The sequence below is a fragment of the Mixophyes fleayi genome, chromosome 6, assembly GCF_038048845.1.
Source record: "Mixophyes fleayi isolate aMixFle1 chromosome 6, aMixFle1.hap1, whole genome shotgun sequence".
NCBI classification, from domain to species: Eukaryota; Metazoa; Chordata; class Amphibia; order Anura; family Limnodynastidae; genus Mixophyes; species Mixophyes fleayi.
This window is the reverse complement of record NC_134407.1, coordinates 29887635-29910978: the sequence shown is the minus strand read 5'-3', so window position 1 is coordinate 29910978 and position 23344 is coordinate 29887635. Positions and strand designations below refer to the sequence as shown.

At 40.0% G+C, this 23344-nt stretch overlaps 1 protein-coding gene across 3 annotated transcripts in view; it reads left to right on the top strand.

Moving 5' to 3' along the window:
• BLNK (B cell linker) overlaps window positions 1–23344 on the top strand; it is a 156834-nt gene that overhangs the window by 27331 nt on the left and 106159 nt on the right. For all 3 annotated transcript variants that reach the window (XM_075216175.1, XM_075216174.1, XM_075216173.1), the window contains exon 3: window positions 22986–23029. In XM_075216175.1, the coding sequence (XP_075072276.1) occupies window positions 22986–23029 (44 nt within the window). The remainder of the gene's footprint in view (window positions 1–22985; window positions 23030–23344) is intronic.

The following is a 23344-nucleotide window of genomic DNA, read 5'->3' as shown; positions in this document are numbered from 1 at the left end:
CCTTAATCCCATTGAGAACTTGTGGTCAATCCTCAAAACCCACAAATTCTGACAAACTCCAAGCAATGATTAGGCAAGAATGGGCGGCCATCAGTCAGTATGTGGCCCACAAGTTGATTGACAGCATGCCAGGGCAAATTGCAGAGGTCTTCAAAAAGAAGAGACAACACTGCAAATATTGACTCTTTGCATAAACTTAATGTAATTGTCAATAAAAGCCTTGGACACTTATGAAATGCTTGTAATGTTACATCAGTATACCATAGCAACATCTGACAAAAAGGTCTAAAAACACTGAAGCAGCAAACTTTGTGGAAACCAATACTAGTGTCATCCTTAAAACTTTTGGCCATGACTGTAGAAGTGAGTTCATTTCAGCCCTAGTTCTCTTTAATAAAATGAGTAAAAGTATCATAGGAAATATGTGAATGTAAAAACATGATATATTTTGGGTAATTCAGTGTTTTTATCCTGATACAGCTGCCGGTTATGATCTGTGATGCTTATGTGCGAATCTGATCTCCATGCTGATACAGCCACTGATTGAATCATCTGCTTCACAGAGAACCCTCCTCAGTAACACACATTTGTTGCATTGCAGTTTAATACAAAAGAATGGGTCACGTGGTTCCACTGCGTGCACTGGCAGACTCTCAGCCGACAGATGGTATATGCTGTTTAATCGCAGAACACTCCATATTAACATTTGTTATTATGATAATTACTACTGAAATTCCTACCGCCATATATAGCGGATTAATGCTTAATTTCTGCAAAATAGAGACTTTTGGGTCCAAGAATATGACACTTTAAATTCAATAGCAAGCTACTTTATGCAGTGCCGGAACATTGTGGGTACATAGATTCCTTTCATCTCTGTTCTAAGAGAAATTACTAAGGGATTGTTTTGATGTCCTGTTATAAAAACATTCAAATGTTCAGTAATTTAATTGATAAAAAGGAAACAAGTTCTATTAAAGAGAAACACAAAGGACACAAACTGAGTGGTAGTCAGCAGAACCAGAAGAGGATTTTTTTGATTTATTTATTTTTATTCACAAATAACTAAAAATATCAGAACAAAAGTTTTCTTTTGTTTTGTTTCTTGTTAGCTGTAAAAAAAAAATATTATTTAATGCCTAAATGGCACGGCTAGTCATCCAAGAGAAGTGGTGGGGGTGCAGGGGGCCTGGATGCTGCTCTCCTGGATGTTAGTGGTGGATGGGTCATAGCTCCCAAAATTCTGACTAATGGCACAAAGGTGCCGATGGTCAGGACAGTGGCACAGACGCTTTGAATTGGGACGGTCCACCTAAACCAGGACAGTTGTGAGGTATGAAGTTACCTACTCTCTCAGACCGTCCGGGAGACTCGCAGATTAGGGTCAGACCAGACAATTCTCCCAATAGGGCACTTACCTGAACGCAAATTGGCCAAGAAGATGCCATGACCATTTGAAAACATAAATTATGACATCAAGCTGGCCCATCTCAGCACTGACGAAACTAGTGTCAAATGCCTTGAATGCTCACTTGATGACATGAATGGCATGATCAATTCACACCCAACTCTTTTCATATCTCCCAAAAGTATGCGAGTATGTGTGTGTGTTTGTGTGTCTTTGCAATCTCTATTTAATATTGGCTTAGACAAAGTGTGGCTCATCAGCTGGTTGAGTAATAACAAGTTAAAGTCATACACGCCAACTCTCACGGAATGTCCGGGAGATTCCCAAATTCCGGGAAGGTCACCCGGAATCCTGGGAGGGCTTGCAATTCTCCCGCATCTTCACTAGTGAAGTGGGCATATTAGAGCTGGCATGGCATGATTAATTTTGGCCCCTGCCCCCAGTGACATAATGCCGTTTGGGTCTTTTTACAGCTGTAAAAAGACCCAAAACAGGCATTACGTCACTGAGGGCGGGGCCAAATGACGTGATTCCCAAAGCTCCGCCCCCTCGATCCATACACTCCTCCTGCCCCCCAGGAACTCCCGGACGTGACCAAAATAAATTTGGCAAGTACGGTTAAAGTGTAGACTCGGGCATGTTGTCTGCCACCTGCTCTAGAGCCACTAAAGTCTCCTACCAGCTTCCAGACTTTGCTTTGCATAAATAAATTCTAAATGGGGACGTTTGGGGGGGCAGCTGCTCACATTTAGCTATGTCACGGTTTGCTTTTCAACTACAATACATGAGCAGAAAAGGAACAATAGAATGAGCCAGACCTCTTATAGGTTTATATTACCGAAAACTAAAGCACACTCTTAGTGATCCAGGTGGAGATGGGATATTTAAATAAAACAGATATTTAGCACAACATCAAATGCTTGTCAAGCTTTAGTGAAGTCATTGAATGCACTGAATCTCTGCTTTATTCTGATATAGACATAACTATTATAAGCAACATAATAGTTTCTAGCAGACCACCTAGCACGTGATGAATCATAGTTAGAGGTTGTAAACTTGGCACAATCATTTTGAAACGTCGAAAGGAACGTCAAAGGAAATAGCTTGTTGGGCAGCCTGACATATTTGCATTCGTTTATGTTGCTTCTTGTATTATTAAATTGAGTAGACTTATTTTAGTATACATTAGCAATATTAAATTGGTATTTGGAAAACCTAACTTCCCCCCTTCTTCACTTATGATCATCACCCTCTACTTTGACTTTCATCTCATTGTGACTAACAATAAGCAACAGTTTCAAAATAGCAGAATATTCATCTCATTCCCTATTTACATGCGTAATCTTGCACATCTCTCCATCAGAATTTAGCTTTAAGGTTTATGCGTGTTTTATTCCCCTTATCATTTTTGTTCCACCAGGAATTCCCAGTCCTAACCCAACTACACCCAGGGCCGGATTAAGGGAATGGAGGCCCCTGGGCTAAGGGCGCCTCCATTCCCCCGTGAGGCCCCCAATGTGAGACACCCGCCGCCCCCCCGTACCCCATGAGGGCCCCCCCCCCCAAGTGCTTACCTGTCACTGTAGTCCTCCGTCCCCGGCGCGCTGTAAGCTCCTTACTGAGGAGATCTCGCGAGAGTTCACTCGCGAGATCTCCTCAGTAAGCAGATTACTGAGCGCCGGGGACCGAGGACTACAGTGACAGTGCTCTGCAGCATTGATCGGGCTGGGGGCGCCCCCGCCCCCGGACCGATCAATAATGCTGCTGAGGACTTTGAAGGGCCCCCTGGATGCCTGAGGCCCCTGGGCTATAGCCCAGTTAGACCTCGGGTTAATCCGGCCCTGACTACACCACAGAAAAGAATTGATGCCGTCAATTAACTCTGCTCTGTGGTGACTTCAATGACACCAGGGGGTAAATGTATCAAGCTGAGAGTTTTCTGGCGGGTTTGAAAAGCCAATCAGTTTCTTGCTTTTATTTATTTAGTACATTCTACAAAATGATAGCTAGAATCTTATTGGTTGCTATAGGCAACATCTCCACTTTTCAAACCCGCCAGCTTGATACATTTACCCCCAGCTCTATTTATGGACTATAGGCCTGATTCATTAAGGAAAGTAAAGCAAAAAAAATGAGTAACTTTGCATCTTGGTAAAACCATGTTGCATTGGAGGGGGATGTAAATTTAAAATGTGAGGACAGATTTATAGTTGGGATAGGGCATGTCCTAGATCAACTTTAAATGTCAGTGTAAAAATAAAGCTATTTGTGTGCTACATGAAAAAACAAATTTGCAACTCTTACTTTGGAACATGGTTTTACCAAGATTAAAAGTTACTAACTTGTTTGCTTTACTTTCCTTAATGAATCAGGCCCTATAACTTCAGCGAAATGCATAAAGCAGACTTAACAAATACATTCTGAAATGTTTATCCACAGAGTGGATCTTCACAACTCTTCACAGCCTGTTTTGCCACAATAGAAATCTGCCACAACTTTGCTAATATAAAATTGTGACCAACAAGATCTATGTTGAAAGAAACTTGGATTTCATACTAATTTGGGTATTAGTGTCAATAATGTTTCTTAGTGATTTTTATGAAATTAAGGTTGAACATGTAGCTTACAGTATAACAACTATCTAATTATAAACAACAGAAGCAAATTCAACATAAAGCAGAGAAAAGGACTGACAGGGCATAGAGCGGTGATGAACAGGGGGCTTGTTGCCCACCACTGCTCTACAGTGTGTACAACATTACAGATCAATGGCTCTTCTCACTAGTTTATAAGCCTTCAGTGTTATTTGAATTTGACATGTCTGTGTTAAAGACGTGAAAACACAAGTGGGTAATTAGAATAAGGGGTATATTTACTAAACTGCGGGTTTGAAAAAGTGGAGATGTTGCCCATAGCAACTTATGAGATTTTAGTTATCATTAATTTAGTACATTTACAAAAGGACAGTCAGAATCTGATTGGTTGCTATAGGCAACATCTCCACTTTTCAAACCCGCAGTTTAGTAAATCTACCCCTAAGTCTTCTCCTAGAGATCAAGTTCTGTCTTCTTTCTAAGCCATGTTCCTGCTCTGTCCACCAGCTTGAAATGCAATCTATACAGTAACTCACAGGTAAGCAAGATCTACCTGTCCCAGCTAATTAAAAACAAAAGGACAGTCAATCATGATTGCCATAGGATATACGAAGTGTATACTCAATACTCTTGTAACATGTTCTATCAGATCGACTATCCCCCACACCATCATCTACTGACAGCCCTTCTATTACTGTCTCCTCTCTTCATACCTAGGAGGTAAATTTAGAGGTAAACACCCGTCTCCTCCCTGCCACCGCTTTGCATGCACCTGCTCGATCTGCAGTCAACCATAATTCTAGCTAAGAATGAAAGTGTCTATTTTTGCATGAACTTTTTAGCAAACTATAGAGGAGGCTCATGCTGCACATCACACGCGCCCTCCGGTGATTGCTAAGTATTTGCAAAAATAAAGAACAGAAGGTATTATACACCAACACCATTTCTGTGGGCAGTATCCCATTTATTTGCTAGTTGCCTCATGAAAGGTGACGTGTGCTAATAGACAGGCAATCACACTAATAATATCTTCTCATCAGTAACTGCATAGCACAACACTTGAGAATGATACATTGTGGCAATATCTGCATTGGGTCACTGAGGCATGTAATTTATAAATAAAAGACTCCATTACTTTCACTTAAATCCTAGTTCTCTAAATAATAACTATAAGTCTATAGAATAAAATATAGAACTTTAGTAACTTTGAAATAAAAGGAAACTCATTATTAGGTATATAAATAACATAACTTTATGTAGAACCTTAATTAGAACCTTAACCTTCTGTATACAGAAACTGAAAATTGTACCTACAGAACAGGAAGTACTTTGATACCAGCCACATTGATTTGATCACGTAGTGCTGTCAAGCTGTTTGGCAGATGTCTGCACTGTAATGCAAAGCCACTGACCAATCAGTAGGGTTAGGGAGGTTGTAGCGGAATTTTGCAATCAAAGTTCCACCTTTGTTTTGCCATTCCGTACTGTGGGCCTGAAGCGGAATTGAATGTATGCCCGTTTGCATAATGCAAAATTGATTTTGCTATGCGCACTTCAACAAGAAAACCCTGCAAGTACCTACACAACCCAACATTGCACATTCTTCCGCTTGAAGAGGCGCGAATGGGCATTCTCACATAGGCTAAGTACAGTAAGGGTGTGTTCGCGGTATTGCAAGCCGAAGCAGACTTAGCTAACTGCCTCTGATTGGCTGATTGCGATTTTCCCTCTGAAGCTGCTGGGTGCTTTCATCATTGCTTGTGCAGTATAAATGGTGTCCTCATCATTAGATAAGGAGTGATGCACCGTCAACAATAAATTGTTATTGCCCCCTGTTAGCAGTAAAATAGTATTGCTCCATAATATAATTATATATTACTATTGCCCCTTAACTCAATAATACATTTATATTGCCCCCTTAAAATATTAATACATTAATAATGCCTCCTTAGTATAATAATAAATTAAAATTGTGCCGATCAGGTAATTAAAAATGAATATTGAATCCTTAATCTATAATTAGTGACTGTCCTCATAATTAATATGTCTATTGTGCCTCTTCTCATCTTCAAACAGATTAAGCTCTCGCCTATCAGAAGCAGGTCTATAAAGCCTGCCTTTTTTTGGGGCGGTTTATCATTCGGTTTTGAAAAGTGCCCGTTCAGAAATCTCATAAATCGGACTGGAGCGGGTGGTCAGAAACAGACCGAGGTCAGGGGTCTGTAGCAGACAGGCAAATCAGTATCCAAGCAGAGGTCAGGGTCACAAGTAAAACAGCGGAGTCCAGTATTCAAGCCAAAAGGTCAGGGCAACCGGCAAACAGGCTAGGTCCAAGGTACAGGCAATGGTCACAACAGGAAATCAGGCAAACAAGAGTCCAACAGCAGGTCAGCAAAAGCACAGGACTGCAAACGCTATAACCGGCAGGGAGGTCCAGTCCTCCCTGCCTTAAATACCCAGAGCAGCCAATAGGAACAGTGCAGCCCAGCCTGACCTAATCAGCCCCAGGAGACTGATAATAAATTATCATTTAATGTACACACGTCCGGCTAATTTCCCCGCCAGAACGCGGCGTTCTGACAGCGAGGCGTCCGGCCGTTGCCCTAGCAGCGGTCGGGCCAGAAGTCTCCTTGAAGACCGGGACGCCGGGGCAGAGGAGAGCGAGGCACGGCGGGTATGGACAGCGCCGCGGCTCGTAACAATTTATATATATATTTATTTTGTATAAAAAAGAAAACCAAAACACCTAAGTAATATTAAGCTTCCTTCCTCATTACTTTCTATTGTGTCTATTGCAATAAAGTAGTTATAGATTTCCAGTGGCTAACTCCATGTCTGTGCTGGGAATACTGGGACACATCTGAGCTTTATACATGCATTACAGTTAGAGAAATCCTAGTTTACAAGAGGAGAAAATACGTGTCGTGACCTGTTATCTGAAATTATAGTGATTAAATATTTACAAGAAAAGTTTTAGCTTTTTGTCCTTATGAACAAAGAAGCCGGTACACTTAGGTTTGATGCATCTTGCACCAAGCTCCAGTGTGACAGGTGCTTCACATCACATGCGCTGTTGTCAATGTTTAGATGCCCAATGGACTACATGTTGGCACTTATCGCCTAATATTCTAATTTCAGAAATAGAGTGTCTCAGAGAGCTTGATCATGTTACAATGGGGGGTGCCTATCGCCTCTGAAACACTAGGCCAACCCTGCCCCAAAAACACCCTTGCACTGCTGCAGGCTCCAGTGTGAGTCTTACCTACTTCGCAACATCTACAGCAGGTGGGAGGTATGGGGATTAGTTGGATGGTGCGTATTCCCAACCCACACACACAGGGCCGTTTTAACAGCCTTATGGGCCCCCGGGGCAAAGCAGTGCACTGGGGCCCTAACTACACAACCACTTACAGGGAAAAAAATGTAGATGATCGATAGAATTAAGCTTATATTTATTGGTAGATAACAGCTGATACTGAGGTGATTAGTCCACCTAAACGGTTTCGTAAAGAGGGTTTGAAGGTTCTCAATAAATCTCCCGCAATAAAATACTGAAAAGTTGGCAAGCTTATGGAGCTCCTATGCTCGGGGGGTCCCCGGGCAACTGGCCAGCGTGAACATATGTTAAGGCGACTATGCACACACACACACACACACACTTTGGGTAGACATGAAGACTGAACACAATAGGTTTTCTGGCCCTGAAGAAACCCACCTAAAAATAGATATCCAATATATGCCAATGAAATATTTCTAACATTACTCCTGAACTTCCAAAATGTCATGTCACAGGGTGTTCCATGGTAAAGTGCAGGAGAAGCCTTTAACCATAATTATTGTCCAAAATAGGAAGAAATGCTGTAGCACTGGTACCTACTTACAGGACAGAGGGATATCACGATACACACAATTATGTGATGCTATATGTACTGTAGGCATACCTCACAACATTGTACACTTGGGGACTGGGACAGGACCATGTCCGCTCTGATGTTGGGGGCGTGGTTACACCATGCTGTGGGGGCGTGGTTACATCATGCTGTGGGGGCGTGCCACGGCCTCTGAGGACATGCCTCGTGCTTCTGAAGCAATAGGTCGCCCCCAATCCTCTCACCTACCTAAATACAACTCTGTACTGCCACACACCAGGCAGGTATATTATATATATATATATATATATATATATATACACTGTATATAATACACACATACAGTATATCTACATACATACATACATACATCTTTATGAAAGTCAAAGTTAGAAGTCCCCCATCACTTGTCCCTATGTTTTCTGTGATTACAGTAGTGATTCTACAGAGCAGCAATGTTTTATGATGGGTACAGACGTCCAAAATCTGCTCAACTATGTCACCTTGTGCCCTTAAAAGCCACATACAAGCCAGCTCTATCCAGAATATGAGGAGTTAAAGTCCTCACAGATGCCCATCACCGTTCCCATCTAACAGCTTGTATGTGTGAGGACGGATTCCTCATTCCTGTGTCTTACACCACGCTGTGCATGCTGGAAGGGCAGCCAAAAGGCTGTGTCTGTTGTCCGTTATGGTTTGTACTCTGTACCTGACTGGACTGTAAAAATACTCATATGTGTTCTCCTGTTTCCAGACCTTTATCCTAGCACACTCAATGTCAATGCACCTGAGCTTCAACTGCATTCAGTGTAATGCTGCGAACTCCCAAATGTACAACTAACAGTGTAATTACATGAAATACTATTTATCTGATAAATGGAGGCCTTTCGCGTGGGAGAAAACTGTTCTGCAGCCCCTGGCTAAATGGGCCTTTCTTCTCCAGTTCCCTGCAGCCATCGATCCATCCATCCAGTTCCTCCCATCAGACAATGCCAAACGATGCACCCCCGCATGTGCAGCTATTTGCATGTGTGAAATCCATAAGCGACCTTTGCACTGCAGGCTGCTCTATCGTAAATGATCAATAGAAAAAATGAGGATAGGCGCTCAGAGTGGTTAAGGTACCTGAAATCATCATCATCCCCATTTATTCATATAGCGCCACTAATTCCGCAGCGCTGTACAGAGAACTCACTCACATCAGTCCCTGCCCCATTGGGGCTTACAGTCTGAATTCCCTAACACACACACACACACACACACACACACACACAGAAATGAGCTGCTGTCTACACCTAGAATATCATAAAGGGTTGTCCTCTCTTATATAAACGAAACATAAAACTGGCGGTATGGGTACTGGCGATGCTACGATGCAAGTAAGGCCTTGCTTTCTATTATTTGAATCATCAATCTGCAGTCATGTGCTTGAACCGTTAATACATGTGTGATATTTAGTATCTAAATAGCAATAGTACAATCGCGTGTCTTACAGTTCTGAAGCTGTCGTGTCCGTTCGTGTGTTTCAAACGTACTTCTTGTCCTTTATTGCACTTGTCGTTTATTCAATTCGCAATAAATTCATAGAGATTAACATGGAATAAAGAAGGAGACACAAATATAGTGAAGGACCTTGTCTTGGCCGTTGTCATGGTGACGGCCAGGACAAGGAAGGAGGAAGTGACGTCCCGGCTGTTGCCATGACAGACAGGACACCAGCAGAGGGACCAAGTCGCGGACCGCCGCGGCTCATAACAGATTGAGACATATGACAAATGTCCCTCCCGAAATACCGCTGTCATCTGCAGGACCTGATTAAGGGTTCAGGCCTGGCCTCGACAAATATGTATTTAGTGTGCCCCTCACCTGCGGTGGGCAAAGCCAGACTCGTCCTTAATCTAATCTTCTTCACCCCCTTACAATCGTCAGTTGTTTCAGCAAGACTAACTAATTCATAACAAACATGGGATTTTTCAATCCCTCCATTGTGCCCTAGATCAATACAAGTGGTAACATATTGATTGTGATATGCTATTAAATTTATTTATTTTCATTTTGTCAGTGCTCTATTTATTCTCTCTCTTCTCAATGCAGACTCTCTCCTCATTCTCCTTCCACGGACACCCCAGGCAATTATATTAGCATCTACTTTCATACTAGTTGGTTACTTGGCTGCTATCAAAATTGACCCTAGTGTCTCTGTCTGTGTATATTAGGGAATTTAGACTGTAAGCTCTAATGGGGCAGGGACTGATGTGACTGAGTTCTCTGTACAGCGCTGGGGAATCAGTGGCGCTGTATAAATAAATGGTGATGATGATAATGATGATGATTAGTCCTTGTTGCAATCACCTCAAAGACACACTGGGGAGGTGATTGGCCAGTGAGCTTAGGTGACGCAAGCAGCTCCTCCTCTTCCAAGGGATAGGGGACATCTATGAGGAAATGTGATTAATTCAAGAGCTGGGCAGGGGTGTTTTTGGGCAACCCCCTACTCTCCTAAGTGCACTCTGGGTGGTGTTATCCGATCCCCTCCCAATTTAGCACTTCAATTGACAGAGAACATTGATAATGGGTATCAGGTTTTAGCCTACTGGACCTCAGCTGGTCTTATTAGTGGAGACCCGACACAATGTCAGTGTTCATAATGTCTCAGGACACATTAAATATTCTCTAAATACATTGAATTGGGGGGTGAGTGCGAAAACTTGGGATATTATCAGGATCAGGTTATATTCTCCTTCCTGCAAACTAACCTTGCCTACACCATTCAAATATGAACAACCTTCTGATTTTTACAGCACCACCCTAGGCTATACCCTAAGCTATAGGAACCCTACAAGAATACAATATATGTATCATCGTCATCATCGCCATTTATTTATATAGCGCCACTAATTCCGCAGCACTGTACAGAGAACTCACTCACATCAGTCCCCGCTCCATTGGAGCTTACAGTCTACATTCCCTAACATACACACACATACTAGGGTCAATTTGTTATCTGCCAATTAACCTACCAGTATGTTTTTGGAGTGTGGGAGGAAGCCGGAGCACCCGGAGGAAACCCACGCAAACACGGGGAGAACATACAAACTCCACACAGATAAGGCCATGGTCAGGAATTGAACTCATGACCCCAGTGCTGTGAGGCAGAAGTGCTAAACACTAAGCCACCTACATGTTATAGGGCAATGGAAAATACTCTCATTTGGCTACATTCGGTAGAAGCTGGTGATATAACTGACTCTCACTGAGTAGCCCACCCTCCCTTCTCTTTCTGGTGAATTGGGAGGGCCTTGATGACGTAGTTTGCGTCTTTGGTCCCTGCCTCCATTGCACATGACTCCCCTGCGCGATACCGCAATAGCGTCATTGTGAATCGGGGCCAGGACTGTATTAATACAAATCTCATCATCCTGCCACCGGTACCTGCCCCCTGGATCTACTGGAGGGAAGGTCCAAAAACTAAGCAAATATACTATAGTAAAACAATGCCACAAACAAGTCTGTTCTAAAGGAAATCTCTTTAAATAAATACTTTATCACAAATTGGTCAAAACAACGAAATAATTAGCTAAATTAATAAACCATATTTATTGTTATTAAGTGAGCTTAACTACTTAGGGCTAGATTTACTAAACTGCGGGTTTGAAAAAGTGGGAATGTTGCCTATAGCAACCAATCAGATTCTAGCTATCATTTATTTAGTACTTTCTACACAATGACAGCTAGAATCTGATTGGTTGCTATAGGCAACATCCCCACTTTTTCAAACCCGCAGCTTAGTAAATCTAGCCCTTAGTGTTGAATGTTTACATACTCTTGTTTTACCACTAGATGTCATGGGTGTGTAATTTTTGCTATATTTTATGCTGTCAATAAGAGGAGAATTGCAACTGAGAAAATGTATTTTAGGTCATTTTGTCATAAACAGCGTACTAAAATCTTATTGCATAAAAAGATAAATGTTCCAAAACCAACCTCATGTTGGCGTTTCTTTTGACAAAACCAGGCTGGTGTTTTGGTTTTTGCCAAAAAATGTTTTGCTAAAAATGCTAAAAACACATATAATTATATCATGTAGAGCTGCTCTTTGTTCCTACATTAGAATTTATAGAATTTGCATGCATTTATACAAATTCACAGTCAATTTATATTTGACTTTCCTGTTTATAGTAAAACAATGTCTTGCATTACAATCTGCCTTGTTGACGGAAACAGTCGCCAAGGGGGGAATTCAATTGGGCGCGTTACTGTAAAAAGTAAATAATACGGTAACAGTGCGCTTAAATACCGTTATTACGGCAGTTTCCACACCGGCTTTTTGCTCACAGCTCCCTGCTAATAACGGTGATAGGTTTAACGCTGTGCTACTTTGGGGGGGAATTGAATCCTACACCCCCCCCCCCCCAAAGGTAATATATGCACACTTACCATTTGTGCACTCCTGTCCTCCAGGAGATCCCGGAGGGGCTGTGAAGTGTGAGGACGGTAGGGGAAGCTTCTAGAGTTGCGTCATTTTGGCCCGCAAGGCAATGCCGCAAAAGTGCCATCGTGCCACAGGGGGCAGGGCCAAAATGAAGCGATTCACCGTGGATGCGGGTGAATGGCCTGCAGTCCCGGGAGTCCAGGAGACCTACCCAGAATTTGGGCATGTATGAGTATATACAATACTATAAACAAATGGACCACAAAACACACAACAAAATATATAGAAAATAAAATAGAAACTTACTTGCCTTGCATAAACCTCCCAAAAGAACGGTCATCCCTAATATAAAAAAATTTAAAAGAACCATAGTACAAAGGAGGGAATCTCACATTGTTATATATGCATTTTCAATATATTTTACAATTATATACTTATAGAATGTCTCCTACTGGAGTTGTCAGACATGTGATTTAGGTGGCTTAGAAGTGGGCTGGTGTATATATGGTGGTCTGTCGTTCCACCATTTCTACTACCGCATTCACTGCAAAACTATTAAATTTCATTCACTTGCAATTTCCAGACTGACACTTCTAAATTTACACTTCGACCACTGGGTGGCTTAATAGGGTATTGCTAGGTTCCTTGAAAATCTATGCAGATGCAATATTGTATGAACTAAATCAGATAGACATTTTTATCTATATTTACATTTATTCTAAATATAATTAACAAATAGGAATGTAAATAAAAAAAACTTTCTATATATAAACTAAGTAGATGTATGCATAGCCAAAATATTTACCCAACTTACAGAAGACCTAGAGCGTTGAACCTTGGCACAATGCTTGGTTTTTGGTCACAATTGACATGAACATTCCAAAATACTTTGGTTGGAACTTAAGTCCATGGAGCGTTCATTAATATCTTGTAACTAAGTATGTGAATTTCAAAATTATTTTTATAATTTTTTTTTAAAAAAAATAGATTATAATTCAACTGGTAGAATTTACAACCAGCAATGTTTTCTATGTGCATTTAGAAAATGGAAGCACTGAATCCCAATAAAAGCCCTTGAAAACAGCAGGTATGTTTTACTAACATAACTGTGGTAGGTTATTAGCAGAAATATTTTCTTTACCATTGTCCCTTGTTTTTTCCATTCAGGCTGTTTTTAATCATTTATGATTCTGGATTACCTTGGCAACCACAGTCACATGGCACATAATGTATTGAGCAGAGAGACTTTGGAATGGCCATCTGAGCTCTGTTTGCACTGTGACATCCCCCTGTCCCCCCCCCCCCCCACCTCCCCCCCCCAGCTGCCCTCACATGTGATATGCTGTGAGCCTGTGTCTGTATTGCATACTAACTTTGTCTGGCAGCCATTTTTGTTTGACAATCAGATAGCTTTTGAATAGGGGATAATGCTTTGTAGGAGACTAGCTAAGAAAATGTCTATCAGATTCATGCTTAAAAGATACTTAACTTACTATTTAATAAAAAATATCTTCTATGTGCTGCTTTAAATATAGATTGTTCTTCTTTTTTAAATAACTAGGTACAATAAATTTGCTCTATTTTCCTCCATGGTTCTCTGAAAATATGTCAGAGAATCTAACTTTTTTTATTAGAGTTTAATGAGTTTAAATAACCACAATAAGTAAAACGTTTATGCAAATATTATACGTTTTATATACGGGTTATTGTTCTAATTGTACTAAAGTATTAAATATGATTGATACATTAAAATAGCCAGTTTCAATTAAGGGATAACACTGGATAACTCAAACTTATAGCTTGTTTATGGATTCTCTCATAACTCTGCTCTCTCTTCCATAACCAATCGTAGTTCAGCTTTTAACAGCTGCTGACAATGTTAAGTCTGTAGTGTGAGAGAATCTGTGACTGGTTGGAAGCAGACAATGTCATCATGTGCACACAGGCCCATTTAAAGACACGGAAGGGATCAGAAAGGTAAAGTACTACCTGGGAGTACAGAAGGTCTCCCAATATTACAGGAGTCTCCTGTACATTTCGGGAGAATAGGAAAGTACGATGTAACTGGAAAGTTATACTCACTTCCTATACGTAGACAACATTTACACTTTGCATTTTTTTGCATCTGTATCAAAGAAGAAACCATATAGTACTCTGAATCTGTTCATCACGTATAGTGGTAAGGACGCTCTAATCCTGTAGTGGAATTTACAGAATCTTTCTTTCTATATGGGTTTAAACATTGGTTTCAATTTTATCTGTAGATTTGTTGTGTACATGTGATGCATTTTAGACAGAGATTTCTTGTACATCTACTTTATTTTCATACAAACTAATAAAATGATATAATTTTATTTCTTTTTACATACAGTGGGCCTGAGTCATTAAGGAAAGTAAGGCAAACAATGAGTACATTTTCTCTGGGACAAACCATTTTACAAGGCAAGGGGTGCAAATTAGTTTATTATTTTGCACATAAGTTAAATACTGGCTGTTTTTTCATCTAGCACACAAATACTTGATAGCTTTACTTTTATATTGAAATTTAAAGTTGATCTAGGACATGCCCTACCCCAACTATAAATCTGTCCCCACATTTTAAATTTGCCTCCCCCTCCAATGCAACATGGTTTTGCCCAGGTGCAGAGTTACTCATGTTTTATGCTTTGCTCTCCTTAATGACTCAGGTAAGCTTTATATTTATATATTATTATTGATATTTACATTTATTATATCTTATTCTCTATATCTAGTATATTTCCAAAGAACCTATAAATACACTTTTAATATTTGCGTCCCAGGTTTCTGAATATTTACCTCTAATGTTGGACTGAAACTCACACTCCTGAGGCAGCATTGGGGGATTACACAACATAATAGAGATATGTGATATGTGCAGAATGTTAATTTCAGAGCCAGATAGCCTTGAAAAAACCAAACACCTGCACAATTTTCGAACTCCACTACATTGGTGTGTTTTTTTTTAAATTGCACTTCAGATCAAGTGAGAAAGGAATAAAAGGGCAATTTTTTATTTAATAACATGGTGAATTATGGGTCAAATTTAACAACCTCTGAGGAGGTTAAAATCTCCCAAAAATTGCCATTTTGGGGGAGTTACTCCCTTAATTAGTAAGTGGGCTATTTATGATTATAGGACCACAGATATCGGCGACATCTGCTGCAGTCCCAGCCTCATCTTTTGCAAATCCAGTCCCCAAGGTGTCAATGGGGGACTGCAATTATGCACTATTTATTAAGCTCCAATATTCAGTGCTTGACCCCTACAGTCTATGGGGAGAGCGCGAGACCTGTTGGGGAGGGATCAGAAGATCACTCCCCAGCAGGATTTGCGCTCTCAACGTCGCAAATTCTGACTGACCTTTGAAACTTGTGATTGGAGCTGTTGTACTGGCTGAATAACGTTAATAGTCACGTTATGATATTTCTTATCAGTGCTATAAGAAATGATAACTTAAGTGATAAAAATACAATGGGTCATGAGTAAACCCCTCAGAGGTTTAAGATAAGTTTAATTCTATTAAAGATTAGGTAAAACTTGTTTGTTTTGGGTTTTTTACTTAAGGAGACATTATACTGAGACCACAGCTCAGGGAGTTTGGGAAGTGTCTCAGTATTTTGTAATAAAGACCTGTAAGCCTCTTGGAGGGCAAGTTATTGGAGTGAATTAAACCACGCCCATTTTGCTCATTAGCATATATTTTAGAGTCCATGATCTAAATGAAGGGTCTGCATTTTTATAGGATAATTAAAGTAACTTTTAAAATCCTATTTACATCATTCTTGCCCCCAAGTCATTCTTTTTGAAGTTAATTTGAACAGCAAAGATACTCAGTGCAGGAAATATATTGTATATATAGTATACTGACATATATTGTACAATGTTGCATACTCCTGACATACATTGTTATTCAAATGATCACTAAAGAACACTGCTAAGGTGTTCTTTAGTGATCATTTGAATAACAATGAATGTCAGGAGTATGCAACATGCACCATAGTGTAGACTAAATGACTGGTTTATTAACATCCATTTAAATAAGACAAAAAATAAGAAAGGGAACACTGTACTATAAGTCATAATCACATTTCATTTCTGACAATCGGATTTTTGCACATTACAATGTAATTATGCAACCTCTGAAACCTTCAATTAAGTAAGAAAGCTGCACAATTAATGTACAAACTTTAAAAAAAAAAAAAAAGCAGTCCATTCCACGATGTCTCTATCATGTAATTTTAAAACTGCTGACTTGTCACAATGTATCGTTATATAACTTAAATTACAGCTGTCAAACCTGTACCCGGGAATATAGATCTGTTACATTGCCATTGTGTGCATTACTTTAGCAGCGGAATGGAGTTTTTACATCTTTGTTATCAAACATAAAAAAGCCACCTGAGATTAATTAAAGTTCGTATCCCATCTGCTGTTCTTTGAATATAATCATTGGAGCATTTGTAGTTTGGTACAAGATGCCTTGAGCGCCTTCTCCCAAGGGCAGGCAGCTGCTGCCGCAAACTCGTATGACACTAGTACTTACAATTTCCTTCCTATTATGTAAAACATTCAGACATGTTAACATTTTGTATTGCCATAAAATGGCATTACAGACGGAAGATCCCACTCTATAATTTTAACTTTAGTACAAACTATAACGTCCCAAAGTTTCAGTGTTTGACAACTGGGCAAAGATTTAATAGTACAAAACTTCAAGCAGAAACTTTCTCTTTAGACATCAATTGTGTTGAGCATTTTTAAATTCTGTTGTTTTGAGTCATCCCCCGTAAGTGGCAGAATTCATTGTAGGCTCATAATAGGGCTTCTGGCATTTGCCAGAAGTGCCAAATAGCCAGTCCGCCCCTGCTACAAGAGCACCATTAGAGAAAGAAAAGAGAAGTGGGAACAGTTCGGTTGTGCATATAAAGGGCCCAGGGGCGGGCTGGCCCGGGGGGCAGGGGGGCAGCACCCCCCCGGGCCGCTCAGTCAGACCGCTATTAGGGCCGCGGGGTAGGCCGGATGCAATATACCACCTATTCACTGGCGGCCGCATCTGATGACATAAGATGCGGCTGTGTCAGCGAACAGGCGGCCGCATCACATGACAGGCGATGTGGCCGCATCATCAATGACGCGGCCGCCTGTGTGCCCCCCGGGCTTCCCTCTCCCAGCCCGCGCCTGAAAGGGCCCATAAGCGTAAGAGGAGCAGAATCTGTACTTCCTGTACTTTGAACCTTTGTCCTGTACAATAAATAAAAACAGGAAACAATGAGGCCCCATCGCCATTCTCTTTTCCCACTGGGGCCAAAACATTTCCATTACTCAACAGAATACCTCTGATAAATAAATTCTGCAAACGAGAATGTTTTATTCTGAGTCTGTAAAAACATGGCACCAAAATCTAACATTGCTGCACCAAGCATAGTGCAACGCTGACAGATGCAAGCCTATCATAAAATCACAGTGAAATAAGCAAAAATTCCGAATTATAATCTAGACTTGTTAGATGGAAATACTTAACAAACAAGCAGAGTTGGAACAAGACTAGAATAATATATTTGTTTTTTAAAGACAGAGAGAACACTATTATTACGTTTATATTGAGGCTGAGCCAATCAGTTTAATCAATGTTTAACACAGCCAACATATTTACTTAAAAGTGAAAGGTAATAGGCAATGTTTAATGCCTTTATTATTATTAATATTATTATTAGTTATTATTAATATTTATGTTTATGGGACATCTTCTAGCATCCTGCTGCTGCTGCCCCCACCCTTTTCAGGGCAGTTTTCTTCTCAGTGCTTAGAAGATAAAAAAAGACAGAGAGAAATTGCATAGGATCCACATCCTCTCTGTATATACAGGGGCGCACGGAGGATTGTCGGGGGGGGGGGGGGGTTCTCCCCGCCGACCCAAAAAAAAAAAAACAGAGAGAGACCACAATGCGCAGCAGCTCCGTTTCGCCAGCGCTATCCTATACAGCAGCTGCGGCGCTGTCTAAGAAGCGTCTGCGGCGGTGCTGTATACAATACAGCACCGCGGCGGACGCTTCTTTGACAGCGCCGCGGCTGCTGTATAGGACAGTGGCCACTTAGTTAGCGCAGGGGGGGTTTCTAGAGACTCAGAAACCTCCACTGCGTGCGCCACTGATTTATAATGTATATACACAGCCTCTCTGTGTATAAGTATATATACACAGCCTCTCTGTGTATAAGTATATATACACAGCCTCTCTGTGTATAAGTATATATACACAGCCTCCAGGGGCAAACGCAGGATTTTTAAGGGGGGGTTTCCAAATAGTTGAATTCGGAACAAAGCAAAATAAAGCATAAAAAAATCATTCCTACCACACACTAAAATACTGTACATTAAAACAATCTAAACCCTTCATTAAAATGAGTATTGAAACTCCATATTAAAACTAGCAATGATACCGCACATCAAAATAGCATTGATAACACACATTAAAACTAGCAATGATACTCCCCATTAAAACTAACACTGATACCGCATATCAAAATAGCATTGATAAAACACATTAAAACTAGCAATGATACTCCACATTAAAACTAACAATGATAATGCACATCAAAATAGCATTGATAACATATATTAAAACTAGCAATGATACTCTACATTAAAACTAACACTGATACCGCACATCAAAATAGCATTGATAACACACATTAAAACTAGCAATGATACTCTACATTAAAACTAACACGAATACCGCATATCAAAATAGCATTGACAACACACATTAAAACTAACATTGCTAATGTACATGAAAAACATTTATAACATGACACAGGTTTGGACTAATATATATTATATATATATATATAGATATATATATATATATATTTAATATATACTATATATATATATATATATATAGACACATACATATATACATATATGAATATATATATATATATATATATATATATATATATATATATATATATATATATATATTTATATAGATTTGTTATTGGGCTACAGGGTGAGATAAGATACTGGCCACATTCAATCTAATGTAGTTTTTTTATTAATAGACCAAAGACTCCATTTCTGGGGAGCCTGCAGGGTATGCAGAGCTGTGTGATTATATATAAATATTGTATTATAGGATTAAAAAAGTAGAGGAATCCTATAATACAATATTTATATACAATAACACAGCTCTGCATCCCCTGCAGGCTGCCCAGAAATGGAGTCTTTGGTCTATTAATAAAAGATACTACATCAGATTCAGTGTGGCCAGTATCTGCAGCTCTTTTATTATTTAATATTTGCTATATCACTTGAAATAGCCCTACCGTGCCCCAGGGAAGCCAGCAAGCAGCAGCTCCTTCTCGCTGAACAGGAGATATACAGCAGCCGCGGCGCTGTGACAGAAGCGTCGCGGCGGTGCTGTAAAAGAAAAAATATTTGGCATGTTTAAAAACATGCCTTTGACCGAACGATCCGTGGAGGGGAGGGAGGGGGGGGGTTTCTGGAGACTCAGAAACCCCCCCCTGCGTGCGCCCCTGGCCTCTCTGTGTATAAGTATATGTACACAGCCTCTCTGTATAAGTATATATACACAGCCTTTCTGTGTATAAGTATATATACACAGCCTCTCTGTATATATAATGTATATACACAGCCTCTCTGTATATATAATGTATATACACAGCCTCTCTGTATATATAATGTATATACACAGCCTCTCTGTGTATATAATGTATATACACAGCCTCTCTGTGTATAAGTATATATACACAGCCTCTCTGTATATATAATGTATATACACAGCCTCTCTGTATATATAATGTATACACACAGCCTCTCTGTGTATAAGTATATATACACAGCCTCTCTGTGTATAAGTATATATACACAGCCTCTCTGTGTATAAGTATATATACACAGCCTCTCTGTGTATAAGTATATATACACAGCCTCTCTGTATATAAGTATAAATACACATCCTCTCTGTATATAAGTATATATACACAGCCTCTATTTATAAAAGTATATATACACAGCCTCTTTGTATATAAGTATATATACATAGCCTTGCTGTATATAAGTATACATACACAGCCTCTCTGTATATAAGTATATATACACATCCTATCTGTATATAAGTATTATTTACACAGCCTCTCTGTATATAAGTATAAATACATAGCCTCTCTGTATATAAGTATATATACACATCCTCTCTGTATAAGTATATCCCTTTTATGCATATTTCTGTCCCAGCTGTATCCAACATGTGACATTTTTAATAGCTCAGTGTAAGAATGGATCATACTCCGGAAAACGAATAAAATGCATTTATAGCTTTTATTTATTTTTTGGGGCAGAGACATAAACATTCACAGCACGAGTATGTTGTAATATGTATGATGTCGGCTCCAGTAACTTCTGTAGCATTCTTAGGTGGAATTCTCTTCTAAGCATTGTTAGCATATAGCTGTATTCAGTTCCCTTCAGAATTCTATAATAATTTACAGGCAAGGGGAATCAATGGCTAATGCTGAGTATAATGGTATGATTGTGATGTGGTGCTTGCATTATGTACAAACACTGGGAGAACCACCATCAGCATTACCATTAGTAATGCGTGGGCAGTTTCCTACATGACGGCCTAAACTTGGATTACCGAAATAGAGTGAGATCCCGCCCATTACTTACCACACCAGCAAACTAGACCCTCTATTTGGCAACTACAACTAGATAGATCTTTCACAGATTTATTATAATTCCACTTGGCTTAAAATGTGTATGGGAGGACCCAGAGGTAGACATGTAAAAAGATCTCACTGATATCAGTTCCCTCATATTTCTGGAACACTAGTTAAAGGTCTTAGTAACATGTAAAAGTGCTGGTTGAATAATACCCCTTGCTGCATATAAATCTGCTCATATTGGGTCATTGAGTCATTAAGTAAAGTAAGGCAAAAAAAGGAGTAACTGTTCTCTGGGACAAACCATGTTACAATGCAAATTAGTTTATTATTTTGCACATAAGTTAAATACTGGCTGTTTTTTTCACCTAGCACACAAATACTTGATAGCTTTAAGTTTATACTGAAATTTAAAGTTGATCTAGGACATGCCCTACCCCAACTATACATCTGTCACCACATTTTAAATTTACCTCCCCCTCCAATGCAACATGGTTTTGCCCAGGTGCATGGTAACTCCTTTTTTATGCTTTGCTCTCCTTAATGACTCAGGCCCAATTCTTTAAGCATTTGGGGTTTGACAACAAAGCATGTACTTCTAAAACATATAGTAGCATGATGTGGTACAGCCGGATTATCTTCATATATAGTTCTATGAACACTTGTTACCATGATCCACACAGCTGTGATTAGTCTGACTAATTAATACCGCTTTCATACTGCCGCCCCGGCAATATCCCGGGTTTTTCAAGCCGGGTTTTTGCTGGGGCTCGGAGCGTCCCAGCTCAGAAACACCATTCATACTGCACCTCGGACCCGGGAATTTCCCGGGTTGACCCCATTCATACTGCACAAGTCTGTGCCCTGGCAATTTGTGGGAGTCATCACCAGAGCAGTTTTCATTGGCTGAAAACATTTTTTTTTTTGTAATAGTCTGCTTTTCTGCTGTTTTGTCCATAAAGATGTGTGAGTGTATCTTATAAGATATTTTAATTTTTATTGTTCCATTGTATCATTTGTAAACAATCAGACATTTCTTCAGTGTTTCCACCAATTCCGTTCTGTACTGCTCACCGCTCCGTACTTTACTTTAGTCACCTATGTAAAGTATGTGCGACCTTTCTCTTTCGTTTGTTTCTTATAGTGTGGATGATAGAAGTAGTTGTTTCAGTCCATACTGTTGTTTTCCTCTCAAGTTTTTTTTTCCTGGTTTTATGTATGTAGTTAATGTAAATATTGTGAGCATTACAGGTCAGACAGCCAATCAGCTTGTTTTCTGTGCAACCCGGGTTGAAAAACCCGGGTTGCACCATTCATAGTGCAGGCAACCCGGGTCCGACCCGGGAATTACCCCTCGATAAATCCCGGGTTGAAGACCCGGGTTTTTAGACCCGGGATTTTTGACTTGTACCATTCATACTGCACCAAGACCCGGGTCGTTTGAGCTTGCCCCGGCAAAAACCCGGGATTTTGGTGCAGTATGAATGGGGTATAATTAATTCATGGGATCATGGGCGGGCAGCATGCCCTTGGTCATTCTGGACTCCTTATACGTGAATACCCCATACTTGTCTACTCTCCCGAATCTCGGGGAGTCCTCACGGACTCCCGGAAGAGTAGGCAAAGCTCCCACATTTGCTGAAATTCACGGCAGTGAATGGAGGGGGTGGGGCTTAATTGTGTCATTAAGCTCCGCCCCTCCATTCAAAGCCGTCCATTTTGGCTTTTTATAGTGGGGGCGGGGCTATGGTGACGCAACAATGTCACATGACTTCTCTTAAAAGTTGGCATGTATAGTATACCCCATACCACACGGCTGGCGGCCCTGCCTGTCTGCAACATTCACGAATGCAAAAGTTTGAAACAATCCTCTATTCCCTAACTCCCTAAGATATGATAACTGTGTGGTTATATCATCATCATATGCATATTTCGAGTAATCTTTTTTCTTTTGTTATTTCTATTTTTTTAATAGAATATGACAGATGAGCTGAATAAATTCAACGTACTTTATCAACCGTAAGTCTTTTAAGAATGTTTTTTCTTTTTAATAAAATAAAAATAGAGTAATACAATACAAATGTACATGCATATATCAATGGCGGTCATTAATTCTAATTTTCTTATAGAGAACCTGCCACCAGGGGGATTGGCATTTTATTTATTTATTAGACTTGTCAGCGCCTTGTGCTCTGTGCAGGTTAAAAACAAAACTAAAGTTCCTCTATGCCCCTGCTCTCCCAGGAGATAATATAAAACAACTTGCACTGTATGCTAATAACTCGGCTCGGGTATAAAGTTGAGCTGCAGAATACGCCAGCCCTCTCCAGCATG